The sequence below is a fragment of the Nothobranchius furzeri genome, chromosome 8 (genome assembly GCF_043380555.1).
Source record: "Nothobranchius furzeri strain GRZ-AD chromosome 8, NfurGRZ-RIMD1, whole genome shotgun sequence".
NCBI classification, from domain to species: Eukaryota; Metazoa; Chordata; class Actinopteri; order Cyprinodontiformes; family Nothobranchiidae; genus Nothobranchius; species Nothobranchius furzeri.
In genome coordinates this window covers 61,774,304-61,795,280 of record NC_091748.1, presented here as the reverse complement: position 1 = coordinate 61,795,280, position 20,977 = coordinate 61,774,304, and the positions used below count along the sequence as shown (strand labels likewise).

Below are 20,977 nucleotides of genomic sequence, written 5' to 3'. Positions count from 1 at the left end.
GAAATAATGGGACTCTTCAGAGCCATGCAGTTCAGAGTAAGTATTGCAGCTCTTGTGGCTAACACAAAAAGGCAACAACCTCCAGCTTAGCATGAGCTTGATAGTATAATCAATTTCCCATCTCTCTAGCCCAGGTGTACAACTCCAGTCCTGCTCTACCACACCTGAATGGAGTAATCTATTCATCTCCTTAACTCAGCATAGGCCTGTTAATTACTCCTTCATTTCAACCAGGTGTGTAGGAGCAAACAAACAGCTAACATGTGATGGTAGCCCTCGACAACCAGAGTTGGTAACCCCTGCTCTAGCCTAACCCACAAAAAGCATATAACAACTTCGATCAATTAAAAAGCATTTTTAATTAAGACTGTTGTATCAGCCTGCCAGTTCTGAAGGAAGCAAGCTGGTTCTGTCAGGCTGCTTGATGGCGGGGAAGATGGGGTGACCATCAATCACTGGCTGCTTGTTAGCTTCAGATAGCCGAACATGATGAAGACTTGAAAATTTTGACTTGTCTTTGGATTTCAGTGTTTGTTATTCAAACTAACAAAGTACAGCAATGGTGTAGCTATTTTCTTCTTCTCAGTTGAATTGGCAGGCTCTGTGCTTCCAGGGCGCGCTACTGCCCTCCGCTGTTTCTTTCAGGTTACAGCAAAAGTGCAAACGCATAACGCAAAGCTCGTATGTCCTTTAACAGCTACTGTAGTTCAAGATGGTGGATTACCATGGAGCATTGACCACAGTTTATGTGTGTAAAAACATTACATTTCAAGCTGAAAGGAACATGATGTTGGAGAGAAATACGAATGAAAAATGACAAGTTTGTGAACTGGAAACAGAATTTGGTAGTAAACAGGTAAAAATGTTACACACCGGGGTTTTAAAAGCAGCTGATTCTGCAGCAGAGATGAGGAAACTCACTCTGACTCCCTGTGGTTGAGGAGGTGTTAAAATACAACAGCTGAATGTCCTCTGAAGGTGTTAAAAAACAAGTTTGTGTTTGTGGTACTTTTGTGTTTTTATCTATTTATGTTTTTCTATGAAGACTTTATGCTCTGAATGAATACGCAACTACTTAATGGATGATCAGAAAATAATGTTTAATTTTTTTCAGAAAAACTTGACTAAATTTTCTTTTTCATCAGTGTTAGTGAATTGTTTTTCTGAGAATAACTGTTCCCAACAGGATAAATTAACAAATTAAAGGATTTATTGGTGTGTTTGAGTCTGATTCTGAGTCTGATTTGATGATTTAATGCAGGAAAATGCAGGTAGCAGTGGTCAGGTTGGGACTGAGCCTCAAGAGAGTTAACGTCCATGTTTACGTCCCTCTCAGAGACAAAAACAAGTGTTTATGGGAGGGTGCTGAGAGGAGATAAACTCAGGTGGTGGAGATGATTTCCTCCATCAGAATCTACCAGCATGGTTTTGTCTCAGCCGGGTTACAGCTTCCTCTCTGGGTTCCTTCTCACTGGTAACATGCATATTTTTATTTATGTGTTATTTCTACTTAATTTATTCAAATAAATTAGGCATTATTTAAAGATGGGTGTAAACTTTTCTATGGTGGAGTTTTTTATTTTTTCACTTCATGTTAAAATAATGAAATTAGGCTGAAGCGGAATGTTCAGTATTAATATTAATGTTGCACAATTTAGTTTAATTCTTATTGACCAGAAAACAGCAGCCAGGTTAGATTACAGATTTGATGAGCCGTTTATAAAACACTTTTTTTGCGGGCAGCGTGTTTGTGTCACAGTAAACTGGTTTGTGAAGAAGGCAGTGGTCCGACCCATGAGTCGCTGCAGGCTGTGTTCGACCTCCAGCCCTTCAGACCGGTGGTAAACCTCAGCAGCCCCACTATCGCCAACCTCTCCTTCACCCTGTACGCCGTCCTCGGGGTGGTGAGTTTTTTTACACCGGACACATTCCAACACAACGCTGCGTATCAGCCTGGTTCAGTCATTTTGGTCATTTTCCTTTTGTATTTCAGAATGAAAAGGCTCAGTTACTCACTACTTTCTTGTGGCTGAGACTGGTGAGGAGCACAAACACGAATCAGACATACTGATGAAACTTGAAGGAATAGATTATTGTGAAAAGGTTCAATATTCTACATTCAAAGTGTCACAATATAATCAGCCAAACAACAACACCTGCAAAGGCTTCCTGAGCCTTTAGATGGTCTCTCAGTCTAAGTTGAATTACTGAAATAAATTAACTTCGCATCATAATCTCATTTTGCTAGTTTCACATGTACACAGTAGAATTTGAGATGATTGTTTCTTTTTAACTCACTGCAGTTCTGGCGCAATGAGTTCTTGGTTTGGGACCCTGATGAGTGCGACGGTGTCTCCCGGATTTCTCTGCCGGTGAAGGAGCTGTGGTCTCCAGACATCATCGTGTATGAGTTGTAAGTCAGTTATGTGTCTCTCAGTGGTCTCTTCCAACCAGTTTTCTCAATCACATGGTGACTGAATTCATGGTCTAGCCTGATCGAGCGTCCAATGTTCTCCAGTCCAGTTCTTCGAGATCCCCTGTCCAGCAGGTTTTAGTTGAGTCCCTGCTCCCACACACCTGAGTTGAATCAATGGTGATTAAGAGGCTCCTGTAGAGATTAATGAACTGCTGAAAGGGTATGTCAACCTTTTAAATGAGGAGTGTTGGAGCAGGAAAACAAGTAATCCATGCTGGATAGGCAACCTGGAGGTTGGAGTGGGCTGATCCAGAGACTTTTATGTAATAATCTGACTCAATTCAGTCCAATCTGATGCCACACATTGGTTTTGAAACTGGATCCGTGTTTAAATGACTTTTATTTTTACAAATGAATGAAGCCATTGTTGCTATGGAGATGGTTTTAGTGAAGAAAAGTGAAGAAACGCACACAGTAGGGCTTAGAGGTCACGTAATGTGAGACAAGTGGGAGCATTTGTGTTCATGTGTGATATTTTGTACTTGGTGTTTAAAGCTGATTCATTACTCATGATGCATGATGATGACCAGGTGTTGCAGACTCAGGTGTGGAAAAACAAAGATAACACCTCCTGCTTGAGTCAGAGCTGCTAACAGGCCTGAGACCAGCCACGGACCCTAAGGTCATGTCCTTTACCACATGAGCTCTAAGGGTTTTTAATAAAACTGCTGCATCCTGTGACTTGCTGCACCCTGGGGGAGTGGGGGGGGGGGGGGGGGTTCACCAGTCTGGTATTATTAGTCGTCAAGGAGATACAGTCAACAGGAACTTTTCTCCCTGATCTCATGAATAAAAATACAAAGTGAGGACATGCTGCTCATCTCCCTCTGGGTGAGTCAGGAGTAAACCCAGCGACACATCTATAAATGCTAGATTAATTTATGATGCAACCTCATGATTGACACACCCTCCTTGTTTTTCCATCCTCTAAGCGTGGACGACGATGTTTCCCAGGCATGTCCATACGTCTACGTCAACCACACGGGTCGCATTCGCTGGGACAGGATGCTGCGGCTCGTTTCAGCCTGCAACCTGGAGATCTTCAGCTTTCCTTTTGATGTGCAGAATTGCACATTTACCTTTGGTTCTTATATGCACACCAGTAAGAAAAGGTCACTTTCTATTTACTGGACCAGAGAAAAGGGAAAATGAAAATTAATTGAATGTTAAAATTGGAAATAATAATAATAATAATAATAATCATCGAACTTATATAGCGCTTTATTAGGACACTCAAAGGCGCTTGTGTGAACTCTTACAGTCACACGATGCCAGTGACAGTAAGCTACTACGTAGCCACAGCCGCCCTGGGGAGGTCTGTCATTTGGCGCCGTTGGCCCCTCTGACCACCACCAACACAGTCAAGTTGGGCGAGAAGTGTCTTGCCCAAGGACACAACAGCAGAATACCTCTGGTGGGAGCTGGAACCGAACCCATGACCCTCCGATCATGAGGCAACCCGCTCTATCACCTGAGCTACTACTGCCCCAAATGATGTGATAATAAAAGTAAACTAATTGTAAATATTGAAATAATGCTGTTTCTTTTTCCTGTTCCCAGTTCGGGATGTGAGGCTCAGCCCTGCTCTGACCTTTAATGAGATGTCAATAAACTCAAAGCAGTACCTGGAAGCTAGTGGAGAATGGGAGCTGGTGGACCTACTGGGAGAGACCTCCATCCTGAAGTTTGGCATCGACGAGTGGGACATCATCACCTTCTGGGTCAGAGACACTCATTTTCATGGGGTTTATAACTTAAATAAACAAAATCTCAAGGCAGAAACGCTGATTACGATTTAAATTTAAGGTATTAATGTTGCTGTAATCAGCCATTTGATAGAGAATTATATTTTTACCAACGTGCACGACTCTTTGTGCTCAGGGGTTGTGTGTTTTTAGCCAATCCAGCTGTATGTCAGTAGATGCTGGCCCCTCTGGTCTCCAAAAGTCATAAATTGGACCTTTCTACTGCTGTAACTAAGCAGTCATGTATTCATAAAAGTGTTGTATCAAACCTAAATCCTAAAGAAAGCTAACGAAATCCACAGTCATTTGCTTGATCTTCTCTTGTTCGCCAGGTGGTCATAAAGCGACGCCCAGTGCTCTACGTGGTCAACCTGCTGATCCCGAGCTCCTTCCTCATGCTCATCGACATCCTGTCCTTCTACCTGCCCCCCCACAGCGTTGACCGCGCCTCCTTCAAGATGACCCTCATCCTAGGCTACACTGTCTTCCTGCTCATCATGAACGACCTGCTGCCCAGCACAGCCAACGGCACGCCCATCATAGGTCAGAGGTTGTGACTACAGGCTGGAACATGAATAAACTAGATGAATTAGCCTCAGTAAATGTTTGAAAAGCATGAATTCTAACTATTTCTAACTATTTCATGGATTTTATCCCAGGGATCTATTTCTCTGTGTGTCTGGCTCTGATGGTCATCAGTCTTCTGGAGACAGTCATCATCACAAATGTCCTTCATCACAGCTCCATGAAGTACCAGGAGATTCCGAACTGGGTCAGAGTCATCGTGCTCAAACATATAGCCAATCTGATCTGCTATAGATGGCCTGAAGATGTGCGACCACCTGAAAAACCTCAGGAAGACAAACCTGAGAGCTTGAACAACAGCACAGGCCCGTGGGTGGTCCAACATGTCAGCCAAACACCTGAAAGGCACCCAAACACCAACGGAGGTAATCAGGCTCTAAAATAACTAATTTCAGCTTCTTGTTGCTTGAGGTTTAGAATGTAATCCTTCTGTCAGGTACGATTTCTCTGCCTGAGCTGCAGCTGATCTGTCAGTACCTGAGGGACCTCCGCGCTCACCTCAACTCCATGCAGAAGGAGAGTGAGCTGCAGGGCCAGTGGTGTCACGTGGGGTACATCCTCGACTACCTGCTCTTCCGTATCTACCTGTTGCTGATCACCTGCTACGCCATGGTCATCATCACCATGTGGTGTATCTGGATCAGCCAGTGAGCTGGCCCGAGATCCTGTACCTGAATCAGCATCGGTCCCATTATACACAAATATATGGCACATTTAAAAAATACGACTTAAAAAATTGTTGTTTATGCAGATTTCCAGCTACATAGTGAGCCTAAAGTCACGTCCATCTGCTTACGGATCACGGGTCCCCGGAAGTAAGAATACAAGTCAATGAGGCAATAAAAGCTATTTTCTATTCCCGTTTATGTGTCATGGATTTCACATAGGATGTCCAATAATTTTAAAGACACATTTTGATGCCAAGAAAATGCTTATTTTCGAACAGGGGCAAAAGTTATTTTAGACTTCGTGTGAAAATACGTCCAGGACTACAAATGCTCATCACCAAAGTGACGTCATCAAACCAGACACAAAGAAAATCAGAGAGAAAATGGCTGCAAGTTCAGCGAACATAAATTCTTTCTTTAGGAGGAGAGAACCACCATAAATCTGGCTATGAGGTAAGTAGCAGCTACGCTAGGGGAGAGGCGATTCTGTGGTCATGTGAGGTACCGATGTCTGATGGGTAGTCATGCTAATTACGAACTTTTACAAGCTGATAAATCTCAAAGTACGTGACTGGTGTGGTCGAAACTCTCATCATTACTTTTCATTTACATTGAAGTACAACATATGTAAGATCCAGGGCGTAAGGCAAAGTGGATTAGAAAACAACTCTTTTAGCACATTGACTTGCATTCAATTTATCGTTCTTCCGGTCACCCATGAGCCGACCAGAAAGGGAGGAGACTTAGGCTTTCTATTAGAAAAAAATTATTTATTTATTTATTTATTTATTTATTGGTTTGTTTAGAGGGAAATTGACCAATTATTAGATTAAAGAATAAAAATAATTTGGAGATTTTAGGTTCTGAAGAATTAACAAAAAGCAGAAGTTATTAGAAATTAACAGATTCATGTAGTTATTTTAAAGCTTCTTCATCAACATTGATGAAAAATGGAATTAAAAATTTTAGAGTTGTTTATCTGAATAAATACTCCCACAAACAGAATTATGTAACTGGATTAAGGTCCGTATTAGCTTACTTTTCTAGGAACATGAATGAAAAATGTGTTTAGAACCATTTTTATTGTTATCTTAGATGTTTTATGTCTGTGTAAACAGATATGTAACAGATATTTTATGTTTGTGTAAAAAGAGGGTGAGAAGCAATTTGATAATCCTGCTTTGAGAATTTAGAAACTGGTTGCAAAACCAGAAACTCATTATGCAAATAAACGTAACAGACACAAGGATGTCTGGATGCCGGAAAAAGCCCCAGTTTGTAAAGTCAATATTAGCAATCTGAAGGAGGGGAGACTTAGCAATGAAACCATGTAACCACAGCAGAGCATCTTCATTCTGTGAGCCAGCGATCATCAAAATAATCAAAGGTTTCACTGAGAAGATGAAGCCTTTGGAGCTCATCTGTTTCACTCTGTTTCATGGTAAGAAGAAACTATTTCACTGTCTTCTTTTTATTCTAGTTTTCTTTTATGCTCGTATGTGTAAGCATGTTTTTTACATGTTCTATTAGTAATAAAAACAAATTGATGTTTTCTTTCTGTTTTTGAATTTTCATCTTGCAGGTTCTTTAGCAGCGCTGAACTGCAGCAGCCCGACTCCCGACTCCCTATTTAAAGAACTTAACGATAAACTGTTTTCTAACAGTTTGTTCCGACCTGTCACAAGCTTTTCAGATCCACTTAACGTAACCCTCCGCATCACTGTGGTAGCAATATTAGGAGTGGTGAGTCTGCAGTTTGTGCATCTAAAATGTTCTTAACCTCTGCTGTTAACCCTCTGGAGGCAGGCGTTGCAGATTTGCCACAGTTAAAACACACCTACCTGGTTACTCCACATACGTATTTCATGAGCATTTTTTAACTCAGAAGTACCCCTCAAGGACTTAGTTGTTTGTCCTTTTATCAAAACCTATTTTGAGCCGAAATGGGTGAACAGTCACTAATATTTACTTAGTGCTTCAAGATCTTCAGCTGCTGCTTTCAAAACGTTTAGTTCACAGTTTCTTGTTGCTCAAATCTCTGTTTTTATTTCAAACAAATGGTACCACAAACTAGCAAAAGTTAAATATGGAGGTTTTAGTATTAAACTGCATAATTACAGCTCTAGCGTTTCAACAAGGATGTTGGTGACATTGAGTTAAACCACACAGGCATTTACTCTGATGGTCTTCGTGGAGATAAACGATGAAAAGAGTAATAACAAAAAAAAGGAAATTATTAAAAAATAGCTGTATTCCAACTTACAGAAAATTTATACACAAGTGTATTAAACTCAGGGAAGTGCCTCAAAGGTACAATAAGCTATGGTTACGATTGGCATGATTTTAAGGTTCTCTTAATGGTTTTTTTGTGTCTTAATGGTCTTGGGCCTTCTTATTTTTTCGGAACTGCACTCCTCTGGTAGTCGTCTCCTTGTGATTCCAAACGTCAGGACACATACTCATGGCGAGGCGTCCTTCCAATTTTGTGGCCCTTGTCTCTGGAACATGCTGCCGGAGGACCTCAGGGTCGTAGAGAATGTTCATGTTTTTAAGAGCAGGCTCAAGACTCACCTTTTCTGCTTAGCTTTTAACTGACATCTGTTTGTAGCTGCATTTCTTGTTCTATTAATTAATTAATTAATTTTATTATTTCCATTTTAGTGGTATTAGACATTTATGATTTTGTGTTTTACGATCTCTTTAATCAGTTTTTATTAGTTATTTTACTATCCATATCAGCTATTATTATTAATAGATACATATATTTTTCTTTTCATTTTACTTATTTTAATCATACCAGTGTTTCCTCGTTGGGGCCCTCTGCCTCGGGGGTGGTGGTTGACTGTGGCGGCCTGGGCGCTCCTAGGGAGTGATTAGGTGTGTGTTGTGGGGGGGGGGGGGGGGGTCCGCCTTCCCCTCCCTGGGCGCCCTAGGTTGGTGCCTTGGCTACTGCCGTCGATCAACTACTGCAGATGACTCACCTGATGTGTCATTCATTACCTAACCCATCTGAACTCAGCCTAGTGTTTACTTATGCTGCTTTTTAGATTTCGTGTGAGTGTGTGTGAGTGTGTGTGTGTGTGTGTGGGGGGGGGGGTTGCGTGTGGGTGCGTGTGCCTGGGAAATGGGTTGTAACTGTCATGATTGTTTTAATATTCGTGAGGAGGTGATGGGAATATGGGTTATATGGGGTCTTTTTAATCTGTTAAGCACTTTGAGCTGCATTTTCTTTGGTATGAAAAGTGCTATACAAATAAAGTTTGATTGACTGATTAATTGATGCAAGAATTGTTCAGTGAAATAATCACAAAACAAAATATTTCTCACTGTGCTGGGGGTTGTCAGTTTTTCCCCTTTCAAAAAACAAAGCAAAATGGGGACGTACATGCTGTTTACAATCAGTAAGCCAACAGGGTTGCCAAGTCTGTGTTCAGTCAACGCTACAGCACCAGCATTTGTAATTCGATACCTGCTGGCAGTAAACAGGAGCAACCCGGATGTTATTTCTTGTACCTCTAATAAACCCCGACATTTTTTGGTTTTATTTTTCATATCAGGTAAAGAAGACCAGAGACTAACATTGAGCCAACAATACTAACAGTGAATTTGAAACAAAGAAATGGCTCTAAAAACATCTATAGCTACTTTTTCAAGTACCAACAACTTCAAAGGGAACTAGGCCGTTTTGGCTTGCTTTTAGCACCCTCTAGTGTTGCTATCAGAGCCAGTGGATCTGGAGAAGCATTTAGTTCTGAGTGGGAGTGAATGTTTCGCTCTAAACTTTAGTTGGAGACTTATAACACACATGAGACGCCATGTGTTGGTTTACCTACCCAGGGGAAACCTCCGTTTAGATCCAGAATGTCAAGGTCCTCTTGGACCCCCCTTGGAACTGAAGCCAGTAGAAAAGCAGCGGTGCCGACCAAACTAGTCTTGGAATGCTTCCAGGTCATGACAGGTTCATTGACGTCAGCGAGACCCTGAAGGGGTCGTGAGGTTCAGCTTTTATTCTGAATGAACCGTTGCGGTCAGGTGTCACTTGCAACAGATTTTATCCAGCTTGTCGAGGTTCTTTATGGCGGAATAGGAAGTCCGGATGGCCTGTCTGAGACTTCTCTAGAATGCTTTGAACTAAAGAAAAGGTGGCGTGGAGTAGTTTTTACAATTATCATATTTTGGTTTACTGGCGAATCAGAATTTGACAAGCAAAAGAGGAATTATAAAAACACCACAGAAAACCACGCCTTGCATCAGAAACAAAGGTTCTGATTGGATCAGACAAAAGGAAATGTGTCGTGTGACTTTAGCATTACGTGTCATCAGTGTCTAGTGCAAATGTCCAGGATTATAATTGCTTGTAAAATACTACTGATCACAGGATTATAATATCAAGTAATGACATTGTCATTTCACAGATTGATTGAACATTGGGCTCCCATTATTATTGGCAATAACAAAGTTGTTTGATTATGTGTTTATCAGGAGAGTTCTTCGTCGTAAGCTGTAATAGGTGAAGCAGTTCAGATGAGCAGAGTGCATGAAAGACCTTGGCCAATATCTCATGTAGATTAGGCCTGTGTCAGAGACTTTATGTCTCTGCTCGAGCAAACACAGCAGATCAAGACCTTTAGGTCAAAAACAGGACATTCATGACGCTACACTATGTAAAGCCTGGGGCACACCGGAGGCGGACGCGCCTGCGTCATCATTTTAAGTAGAAGCCATTATAGTTAATGAGAGTGGGCACACGGGGAGCGACTCATCGAGGCACTGAAGATAAGCATCAGTACCATCTCAAGCGCCGCGGCGTGGCGAAGCCATGGCTGTTTACAAGATTGTGGAGTACGTTACAACAGACATTACGACACAGAACGGCTTTATGGCACAAACCCAGCCATAGTTTTGATAACTTTAAAGTACTATTAATGTTAAAATACTCTAATAAACAGTGTACTTGCCCATTTTTAATTAATTTCAGTCTCACAAAACACAATGGCATGTCTGATCACATATAAACAATAGAGTCACTTTCCACTTCTTGTTCTCAAGTCCCGCGTGATGTTGTGCCTATCGCGCAACCTTCCACCTTCCAAGAAATGTTCTGTGGCGCGGCATTCCTGTTTGACCACTTGACTTCTCAAAATCTCATGAGCAACACGGTGTGTCTGCCTCCAGTATGCCCCAGGCTTAATATTACAGTGAAGTCTATTTATCTACACATCAATTTACTGTCTCGTCCTCTCTCGATACCTAGAATCTTCAGCCGTAGCTGGCAACGGCCATGAAACTCACAAAACAGTAGTGGGAAAGTCACTTGTTTTTTCTTGAAAAGGGGCTGCAGTTCCTAAGTTTGTCCACAGGATGTCATTCTTTCTCCTTTCTTACATAATGCAATTTTAACATTATCTTTGAAGTCTTACGTGTGTAACTAAAATTACAACAGTTTAAAGCCACAATGTGTGATATTTTTACTTGTTCAATTTCAAATTCTGTATATGACGTTTACAAACTTGTTCAAGTTATAATGCTTTGCATTTTGCTTTCGTGCATTGGCAAGTTCTCCATGCTAAACGTTGTATGGGACTCTCTCTGTGGAAGCTGTGCTGGTTTGGGGAAATTCTGCTCCTTCCACTTGGGTTGCTTGCCCTGCTCTAACTACATGTGATAACTGGATTTAAAGATAGAAGTCATTTATAACTTTGGCAGTCCGTGTGCGGCCGCGGGGGAGAGGGAGACAAGTAAAGTGGCAGACGCATCAGACATGGCAGACCTGCAGAGGGTGCGGCAGATGTGTTACATGTGGCAGAAGTAGCAGCACAGTGTGGTGTTTTCACATTGTCTTTTTGATGTGTGTGGGCAACTTTAACTGTAATGCCTTCTCTGACCTGTGTGGTGCTAAGGGGTGGAAAATCTTGACACTCTGGGGCTTTAGAAAGAACATCAAGAAGATTAATTTATTAGCTAATTCTTCAAGAAGAAGCATTTTAAATGTATTTTATGCAGTATATTTTACATACCAAATTAAATGGTTTTTAATGTTTTGTTGATAGGATGATAAATCTCAAACCCTGTCAACAGTCTTATGGCAAGTCCTGGTAGGTCTTTAGAAAATAAATATTTTTTCCAACTAAATTTCTTTGGTGGAACATATCAAGTTCATCCTGAATGTTTGGTGTTTTGTAGGAGTGGGATATAGCAGGACTGAGCTGGGATGAGAAGGAATGTGGAGCAGAAAGAGTCTCCATACTTCGAGAGAAGATTTGGGTTCCAGATGTTCAGATCTCAGAGTTGTAAGTTCCTGGCAACAACTTCAAAATGCAAGTCATTAGTAGTAGTAGTAGTAGTAGTAGTAGTAGTAGTAGTAGTAGTAGTAGAGTAGTAGCAGCAGCAGCAGTAGTGGTAGTAGTAATAGTAGTGGTAGTAGTAATAGTAGTAGTAGTAATAGTAGTGGTAGTAGTAATAGTAGTAGTAGTAGTTGTTGTTGTTGTAGTAATAGTAGTAGTAGTAGTAGAAGTAGTAGTGGTAGTAGTAGTAGTAGTAGTAGTGGTAGTAGTAATAGTAGTAGTTGGGGCGACGGTGGCACAGGAGTTAAGTGCTCGCCCCGTAATCGGAAGGTTGCAGGTTCGAGGCCCGCTCAGTCTGTCGCTGTCGTTGTGTCCTTGGGCAAGACACTTAACCCACGTTGCCTGCTGGTGGTGGTCGGAGGGACCGGTGGCGCCAGTGCTCGGCAGCCTCGCCTCTGTCAGTGCGCCCCAGGGCAGCTGTGGCTACATCGTAGCTCATCCCCACCAGTGTGTGAATGTGTGTGTGAATGGGTGAATGACTGATTGTGTTGTAAAGCGCCTTGGGGGGTTCTAGGACTCTAGAAGGCGCTATATCAAATACAGGCCATTTACCATTTTACCATTTAATAGTAGTAGTAGTAGTGGTGGTGGTGGTAGTAGTGGTAGTAGCAGTAGTAGTAGCAGTTGTGGTAGTAGTAATAGTGGTAGTAGTAATAGTAGCAGTAGTAATAGCAGTAGTGGTAGGTGTAATAGTGGTAGTAGCAGTGGTAGTAGCAGTAGTAGTAACAGTAGTGGTAGTAGAAGTAGTGGTAGTAGTAACAGTAGTAGTAGTAGTTGTTGTAGGGTTATTATTGTTATTATTTGTTATGTTTTGAGGGACTTTCCTGACCAGGGAGGATCTGAAAGAACATTCTAGTAAATCAGGACAAGGGACCAGCAGCTTGAGATAATGCAGGACGTGAGGTCTTACTGTTTTGTGTTGGCTGTAGAGGAGAGTGGAGGGATGTCCGGTGATAAAATAAATGTATTTAAATGTTTGCCTTTTTTCTTTTAAAATTCTAGCATAGATGAAGACAAGTCTCCTAAAACTCCATACGTCTACCTGGACAACACAGGTCATGTTTATGATGACAAACCGCTCAGGGTGGTCAGCTCCTGCCAGTTAGGAATCTACAATTTCCCCTTTGATATCCAAAACTGCTCTCTGACATTTGGTTCATATCTGCACTTTGGTAAGGCTACAATATGTAGATCCCATCAGATTATCGGAGCAATATCCAGTATTTTAATCGAACTTTGATTAAAAATGTTTTAATTGAGCAAAAACATGTTCCTGAAGCTACAGATATAATGATGATCGCCGGTAACACGACTAAGGAGATCCTGCAAGAGTCCAGCAAGGTGATAGTGAACAACGGGGAGTGGGAGCTGGCAGATATCGGATTGGGTCATTCCACCCTGGGGTTAAACGCGGGAGATTATTCTGAGATTAAATATTATGTAAGTTGGATCTCTTCTGATCACTTCATGTTTTTTAAAAGCTTATTAAAATACAGACTGAAGTGCTTTTTAATTATGTGATTATCAGTGGTAAAAACTTTAGTAAATACTGACTGATAGGCTGGTTTTTCAAAATTAATTTGAACTGCTTGAGTCATTGAAAGCAAACAGAGTTTTAGTTACAATAATTATATGTTAAAAAAACACTAATCCTCACTGGTTTTCTCTCATTAAACATGTTTCATTTAGAGTTCATTTAATGCATTTCAGCCGTGCAGAAACTATTAAAAGTATTCTAGGTACAATTAAAGAGAAGGGATGACGTAAAAAACAAAAATAATATAAAATTTAGATCATATAAACTTATTTGAAACTAATTATGATTTAATATCAAACCCCCATCTATAAAGGTTTGAGGATCTTCATAGTGGCATCTGTCTTTGCTGCATAAAATAAATTAATATTTCAATAAATGTGGAGGAATTTTTGTGGAGGAGAAGAGCCTTAGTAGGAAAACAAATGATTTTTGAATTTGCATAGATTTTGGTTTATTCCCGGGTGTTCTTTAGTTAATTCTGCGACGCAGACCGACCGTGTACGTGGTGAATCTGCTGGTCCCCAGCTGCTTCCTCATCACTGTGGACCTCTTCAGCTTCCTGCTGCCCCCTCAGACCATAGACCGCTCCTCCTTCAAGATGACCCTGATCCTGGGCTACACCGTCTTTCTGCTCATCATGAACGACCTGCTGCCCGTCACCGGGGAAACGACACCTCTCATCAGTGAGTCACACAGTGGGGTGTGTTGTTGTTTTCTGGAACTCTTCTTTTCAAGGAAGAAGGAATGAAAAGGCCAGAGTCTGTCTAAAAGGATAGCAGAGGCGGTTCTAGACCAGGGGTCCAAGGGGGCTGCTATCCTGCATGTATTAGTTGTTTCCCTGCTTTAACACATCTGATTCTAATGAGCAGATATGGCCATTGATTTAATTGTTTTGGAACTGGGAAACAACTAAAACATGCTGGATAGCGGCCCTCAAGGATCTGAGTTGCCTACCTTTGTCCTAGAATGGACTCCCCCTAGAACCGCGCCTGAATGATAGCAAACATAAGCAGGGAAACAAGGAAGCAAAAAAGGAAAGAAAATATACTTTTAATTCAAGAGGAAATGGACAAATAAATAAAGTTGACAAATGACAATGAGCACTAATCAGTGGGCAGTGGCCCCACAGACAGGCATTAAAAGTCTTTGTTTTCACATTAAAACGTCCATTTCAATGTTTTGCTTTTGGGAAACCTGCATTTTCGGCACCCCTCTTTAAACATGATTGCATGATTGTTCTGCTCTGCTTCAGTGATTAATGCCACACCTCCTGCACACAAGCAGCAGGTTAATCCAGCTGTTACGTAAATATCATTTCCTGATCAGGAACATTAAATACATATCAGGAAACAAACCTGCAAAAACATGGATAACCTAAAGGGATTTTTCTTTCTGATTAGCATTTAACTGTTTCCCCACAGACGTGTTCTTCTCCATCAGTCTCGCCCTGATGGTGACCAGCCTGCTGGAGACAGTTTTTATCACAAACATCCAGTGCAGCTCGACCCGCTACAACGCCGTGCCTCACTGGCTCAGCGTCCTCGTGTTGCGTTATCTGGCTGTGGTGGTCTGTATCCCTCCAAAGAAGAAGAGCAACCGGGTCACACTTTTCCTCAACCCATCTTTTACAGGTATCCTGTCTACTTTTGTCATCTAAGAACAGAGGATCAGAGAACAGCCAATAGCGGTGCAGGTTCGGAATCTGCTCAGGCTGCCAGTCCTGTGCCTGCCGATGATGTCACACTAGATGATTGGTTGAACGTAGAACTTGTGGAAGTTACAATAAGCTTGTTCGAGATGAGCCAGTTCTGCACAGATTCGATCACCGATGATTGGCGCAGTGCATGCCGGTTAGATTTGTGTCCGACTTGATGCCGACTTGCTCTGACGTCATGCATACGTAGGCAACGATAACCTCGTGAGATCAAGGCGGCCGCAGAATTTGGAGCAAGGTGCTGCAGTTGCTCTCCAATGGTTGCAAAACCTGGGGGATAATGGGAAATGCCTGGCTCTCACCTGATCTAAGATCTGATTGGTTCCCATTCTGATCCAAACATCCGGTGGTAGAACATGAAATGTTAGTTTGTCGCATGTATTCTGTAAATCGTGTTACCTTGATGATGACAACTATCTAGGCCATGAAGAGAAATGTGTTTTGTGTTCTTTTGTCACATTTCCTATGAACACACTAAAGCTACAGCTGATTACCTTTACTTATTATTACAGTCATGTCTCCACATGCATTATATGATATCCACAAGCATGTGAGGATGTGTTTCGGTTGCTAACAGGCACCGGAATTAAAATAAAACGTTAAACAAGTATGAACTCTAACGCAATATCTTCATCCATCGTCACCCGTGAGCTGCACATGTAGGAAAACTTAAATGCCGACTGTCAGCCACTCCCCCTGCTGCGTCCGTCTGCTCTCGTCTGTTTTCCAGGTGAGGCGCTGCTCAACTCGAACAAGGCCAATAAAATGTTCATAAAAGTTACGTTAGCACGTTGTAAAGTAGTATATTGGGTTAAGTAAATTGCTTTAAGAGCTATTTATATTATTAACACTACTTGAGACCAATAAGCTGTAATACTCTATTTAAATATAGAATATCATCTTGCCTGTCTTTATTTGCTTTAGTCAGAAGATTCTAGGATTCTTTTATTCATTAAGGGATCGTACACACTTCGCTTGATTCAAGCAACAGTCAGGTTTATAAAAATTAAGAATCTATTTTACAAACAATTAAGACTTGACAAAATGTTTAAACTATTATTTACCGTGAGTGGATGAGAACTAAAGGATGGTGTCTGGAACTTATGTGTAATTATAATGTAATGGAGTCAGAATCTCCGTTTCTCAGAGAGCTGAGTTCTGCACATAAAAGAATTTGGTTTGCAAATAAGCTATAAAGTTGTTATTATCAAAACCACATACAGACGCTATCTCGCTGTGTTCTACCTCATCCGTTCTGGAGACCCCCGTTTGGGTCCGAGATGCCAAGGAGCCGACGACTCCACTGCACGTGGTTTGTAGAGAAACCTCGATGCGACCAAATCAGTCCCGGGATGTCTCCGGGTCACATCGATAGATGAAACCGAGCGTCTTAAAAATAACTCTGAAGGAGTTTGCGTTCGCTTTGTACTGAAGGTACTATCTTGTTGTTCTCAGCTGCGCAGGTGCAAAAAAGGTTTAAAAAGAGTTTGACAACGTGTCAAACTCCTTGCTGGTTAAAGAGGTGCTAAAGATGGCCAGTCTGAAGCTCGCGCTAGAACTGATAAATTACTCAAAGCCATCTAGTTTTAAGGAATTGATATTATGATTTGGCCAACCAGTCAGGGGCTGACAAGTTTGAGGGATGTTACCAAGCATCTCAGAGACACACCCTCTTTGATATGGAGACTATGAATCTGGGCAAAAGGTTAACTATGTGTCATGTGTTAACATTACTCTGTCTTTGTATGAGTGCAACTGGTGATGACCTCATCCAATAAACATGCTAAGCATATATCATTAAGCACAGATCAATTAACATTTCATTGCATATAGTTATAAAATCTTCTTTCTTCTGGAAATAAAGGAGTTCATTTAAACGAGTTCCTCTGTGAAGGACCTTGGAGGAGAGAATGCTATTGTTTATTTTTTATTATCTCTCGGAGCTGCAGTCCAGTTGGTGTGAGGAAGGCAGGCTCCGATTAAAGGGACTACGTGCAGATTCCCAGTCTCCTGTGAGGGGAAAATATTGTAGGTTGTGTCATAGCCAGGTTAAGTTGACCTGGCTGTAGCTCTTGACCTGTGGGATCTCAAAATCAGGCCATTTTGTGGCATTACAACGTTGACACTGAAGATTTTGATCTCAAAATCAGGCCATTTTGTGGCATTACAACGTTGACACTGAAGATTTTGATTGGTTCGAACAAATTTGCGGTTTTAGTCCTGTAGTCTTTTCTGGGAAAAATAAAAGCAAAAATATCAATCGATAAACAGAGACAATCAGAAGCTCTTGATTTTTATTTAATGGGGCTAAATGAAAATGAAAGAATTTTTTTTAATAAATGAATGTATTTACATGAAAAACAAAGTAAACAGAAAAATTCCACTTTTATACAAATGAAAATGGCTGCTGTTACGTCCCCGACATGAGATGTTAAAAGTGTGAAGGAGGGGGAGAACATAAGAACTGGTGGAGGAGTTTAAAATGGGTTTATTTGTACAAAAAGGTATTAAAACACGAGCAAAACTGATTTCTCAAAAAGGTTAACGTTACAAAGCGCATTATCAACTATAAAACACCTGGTAAAAACTTATGTTAAAAGTTTTACCGCAACGAAGGTGTTTTAAAATCCTGAAGTTGATAAAAGTCTAAAAACATTCTACTGACTAAAACACCTGGTAAAAACTCATTTTAAAAGTTTTACCACAACTGAAGGTGTTTCAAACTGAGGTCAGTAAAAATGCCACAAACAGAGTTAACCTTTTAAAAACCAAACACACAAAAGATCCCTCTGGATCATCCACAATTTCTCCTTTAGAGTTAAAACCAACCAAAGTTTAAAACTCAAACAAATCCAAACGAACAGGGGTTAAAACTACACAAAACCAGGAGGACAGCAGAACCCCTGCACTGCTGCCTCCTAGACTACTGAAGGCACAGCCCTTTTATACAGGTGATGGCAATCAGTGAAGATTCCTTGCAGCTGTGCTCCTCAGCAGCCCGGGAGAGAGGAGGAGGAGGGGCAGTGTCAGGCTGATTCAGCAGGACTTGGTGATTCTGCTGCTTCTCTCCACTGGTCAGGCTGGCAGCCGTAACAGCTGCTAATTATGCAAATACATTTTAAAAATATCAAATATAGGAACTGATGTGTGTTTTGGCAGTCTGACGTTGGTAGCTTAACATTCTTTACTAAATGAAGAAAATATGGTGTTTTAATAAAAATTACAGTTATGAAAAACATTTAGGCGGTAAGAAACAAGAATTTTTTAACAAACCTGCTGAACTATTTCCAAAACTTCTGTGAGAAAGCCGAGTGGGTTTGCTGTAATGTGACGTCATTGGCAGGCGCAGGACCCTGAGTAGATACGATACCCACAGCTGCTTAGGCCCAATATCAGTCCTCACACTGTAAAATTGGTGGTGCTGATTAAAAAGGTGAAACAGGACTGGGTGGTAATTTGGTGCCTGAAAACCAGAGGAACAGTGACCTGGAAAGAATAAAAAATAAATACAAAGTGAATCAAACAAAGTGAATGTAAGCATAAATACATATATTTTATTAGGCTACTTGATTATGTATTTATAATTGCTAATTCTTAAACTGAGAGAAATATTCTGGATCAGCACCATGAAGCAAACATATGGCCATGCCCTCTGGAAATGGTATGAAACAATGTCAGTGTGTGTGTGTGTGTGTGTGTGTGTGTGTGTGTGTGTGTGTGTGTGTGTGTGTGTGTGTGTGTGTGTGTGTGTGTGTGTGTGTGCGCGCGCGCGCGTGTGTATGTGTGAAGGTGGAAACTTAAATGTTATATAATGTGATTTCATATTAGATTCTAGATGAACGTGGGGTTGTTGGTATTCAGGATGAGGATGTTAGGTTGGTAGCAGAGCTTTCAAGTTTAGTGTAAAGTTCAGAATGAGATCATAGAACTGGATCAGGAATTTCCTACAGACAAGAAAATGGTATCAGCCAGTATTTATCACACTGGATATCTTTCTTTTGTTGCACACTGTTCAATGCACTTTCTGGACGAGTGACTTTTTCAGGAAAAATTAACAAAATGACAAATACAAAAATAAGCCAACTTGGATGTGTTCTCCATTTGTCTTCTTTTTTAATGCATTGCATGACCTCATATCGCAACAGAACTCCGTATTGGAAGACAATCAGAACTGAATAACTTGAGCTCGGCTCAGGGGCAAAACATGTGGTCGTAACATCCCTAGAAATAAGTCAGCTTTATAAATCCAAACAATTATTAATGGAATCAAATTACCTTGAATGAAGAACACAACATGGGCTGCGCAGTGGCACAGTGGTTAGAGCTGTTGCCTTGCAGCGAGAAGGTCCTGGTCTTTCTGCATGGAGTTTGCATGTTCTCCCTGTGCATGTGTGGGTTCTCTCCGGGTACTCCAGCTTCCTCCCACAGTCCAAAAACATGACTGTTAGGTTAACTGGTCTGTCTAAATTGTCCTTAGGTGTGAGTGTGTGTGACTGTTTGTCCTGTGTGTCTCTGTGTTGCCCTGCGATGGACTGGCTCTCTGTCCAGGGTGTACCCCACCTGATTGCCCATTGACTGCTGGAGATAGGCACCAGCCCCCCCCCCCCCCCCCCCCCCCGAGACCCTGCGTGGACAAAGCGGGCTCAGAAGATGGATGGATGGATGAATAACACAACATGAAATATTTAGCCTAGTTTATATTATTTGCTTTGAACCCAATGGCCTCATTCTATCTGATGCTTTAGAAACATGTTGGATTGTGAATCTGGTTAAAAAATATGGCCCAAATTTTTTTTTATTTTTTTTTACTTTGACCACCCGCCCCTTCAAAGGTCTCTGCACGGCACTGATGATGTGAGTGGAAGAGTCCAATATAGACGATGGCCCTAAGAGTTAAAAGCTCCCACAGTAGGCGTATATGCTTCAGTATTATTACAAAGATAGACTGAATAGATTTTTGTACAGATGAAGTAAACTATAGTCAGTTTGAAAAGTTATTTTCTGTAAAACTGTTAATTTGGAGGCCAATGAATGGTTGTTTTTGGAATTCATCAACTGTTCATTTTAACACTTATTAATTATGGACTAAGAACGGAAATACTTCAAAAATATCACCCCCAAAAATTTTCTTTTCCTTTTCATATCAGAGACAACAGTAAACACCACAGCCACTTCAGGAAGTCAGAGCCTTCAGAAAGATCCACTCCCAGCTGTTCAGGCCCAGGTCAACCCAACAGGACCTCCTGAACCGGCCCTTGATGAGCTGAAGAAGCTGAGCAGCGATCTCAAAGCGATCCGCCTGGAGGTGGACAAATACTTCCAGGTATCCAAAACCTCGGAGGAATGGAACATGATCGGTATAATAATCGACCGCCTGCTGTTCGGCTTGTACATCGTCTTCATCGTTGTGAGCTTCATCACCATAACGAGTATCTGGATCTGGAATAACACATACGCTGCATGACTTGTGAAAATGGCTACAATCAATGTCTCAAGATCAGTTTGGTTTCATTTGACTAATTAAAAAATGTTTCATTTATTGTGTTTTTAAACCCATAAATTCAAGTTCAAGACATCATCCTGTCAGGTTTTCACCAGTAGGGGGCGCAGAGGCCCATGTAACATCTCACTTTTTTGGTAAATCAGGTGTAGGGGGTTTTCTGTTTTGTAAATTATGTTCATAAAAATCTTCTGATCACATTTATACCTGTTTGTTATACAGAAAGTCCAGTCAGCAAAATAAAAAAGGAAAAATTACCAATTTTTAACGCGTTTATCTTCTGACTTAATTTAAGAGCAAGAAAATACATTTTCAGCAAAAACTTGAGTCTTAAACATTGATCTTAGATATAAAAATATTACTTTTCCTCATCTTATAACAAATTAAACCTTCAGATCATTCTGGTCT

The 20,977-nt window shown here is 41.1% G+C and overlaps 2 protein-coding genes across 2 annotated transcripts; both read left to right on the top strand.

Moving 5' to 3' along the window:
* Positions 1-722: 722 nt before the first annotated feature.
* Positions 723-7,027, top strand: LOC107392743 (5-hydroxytryptamine receptor 3A). Its single transcript, XM_015970695.3, has 9 exons — positions 723-1,474; positions 1,744-1,904; positions 1,994-2,038; positions 2,304-2,413; positions 3,409-3,578; positions 4,037-4,197; positions 4,554-4,764; positions 4,881-5,171; positions 5,243-7,027. Exons 1-9 carry the CDS (start codon positions 1,423-1,425, stop codon positions 5,455-5,457), a joined length of 1,416 nt encoding a protein of 471 aa, XP_015826181.2. The 5' UTR covers positions 723-1,422; the 3' UTR covers positions 5,458-7,027.
* On the top strand, positions 6,795-20,557 carry LOC107392742 (5-hydroxytryptamine receptor 3A). The gene is made up of 9 exons (XM_070553874.1): positions 6,795-6,915; positions 7,051-7,217; positions 11,525-11,569; positions 11,658-11,764; positions 12,821-12,990; positions 13,098-13,258; positions 13,828-14,038; positions 14,777-14,986; positions 20,217-20,557. Exons 1-9 carry the CDS (start codon positions 6,795-6,797, stop codon positions 20,531-20,533), a joined length of 1,509 nt encoding a protein of 502 aa, XP_070409975.1. The 3' UTR covers positions 20,534-20,557.
* Positions 20,558-20,977: the final 420 nt, after the last annotated feature.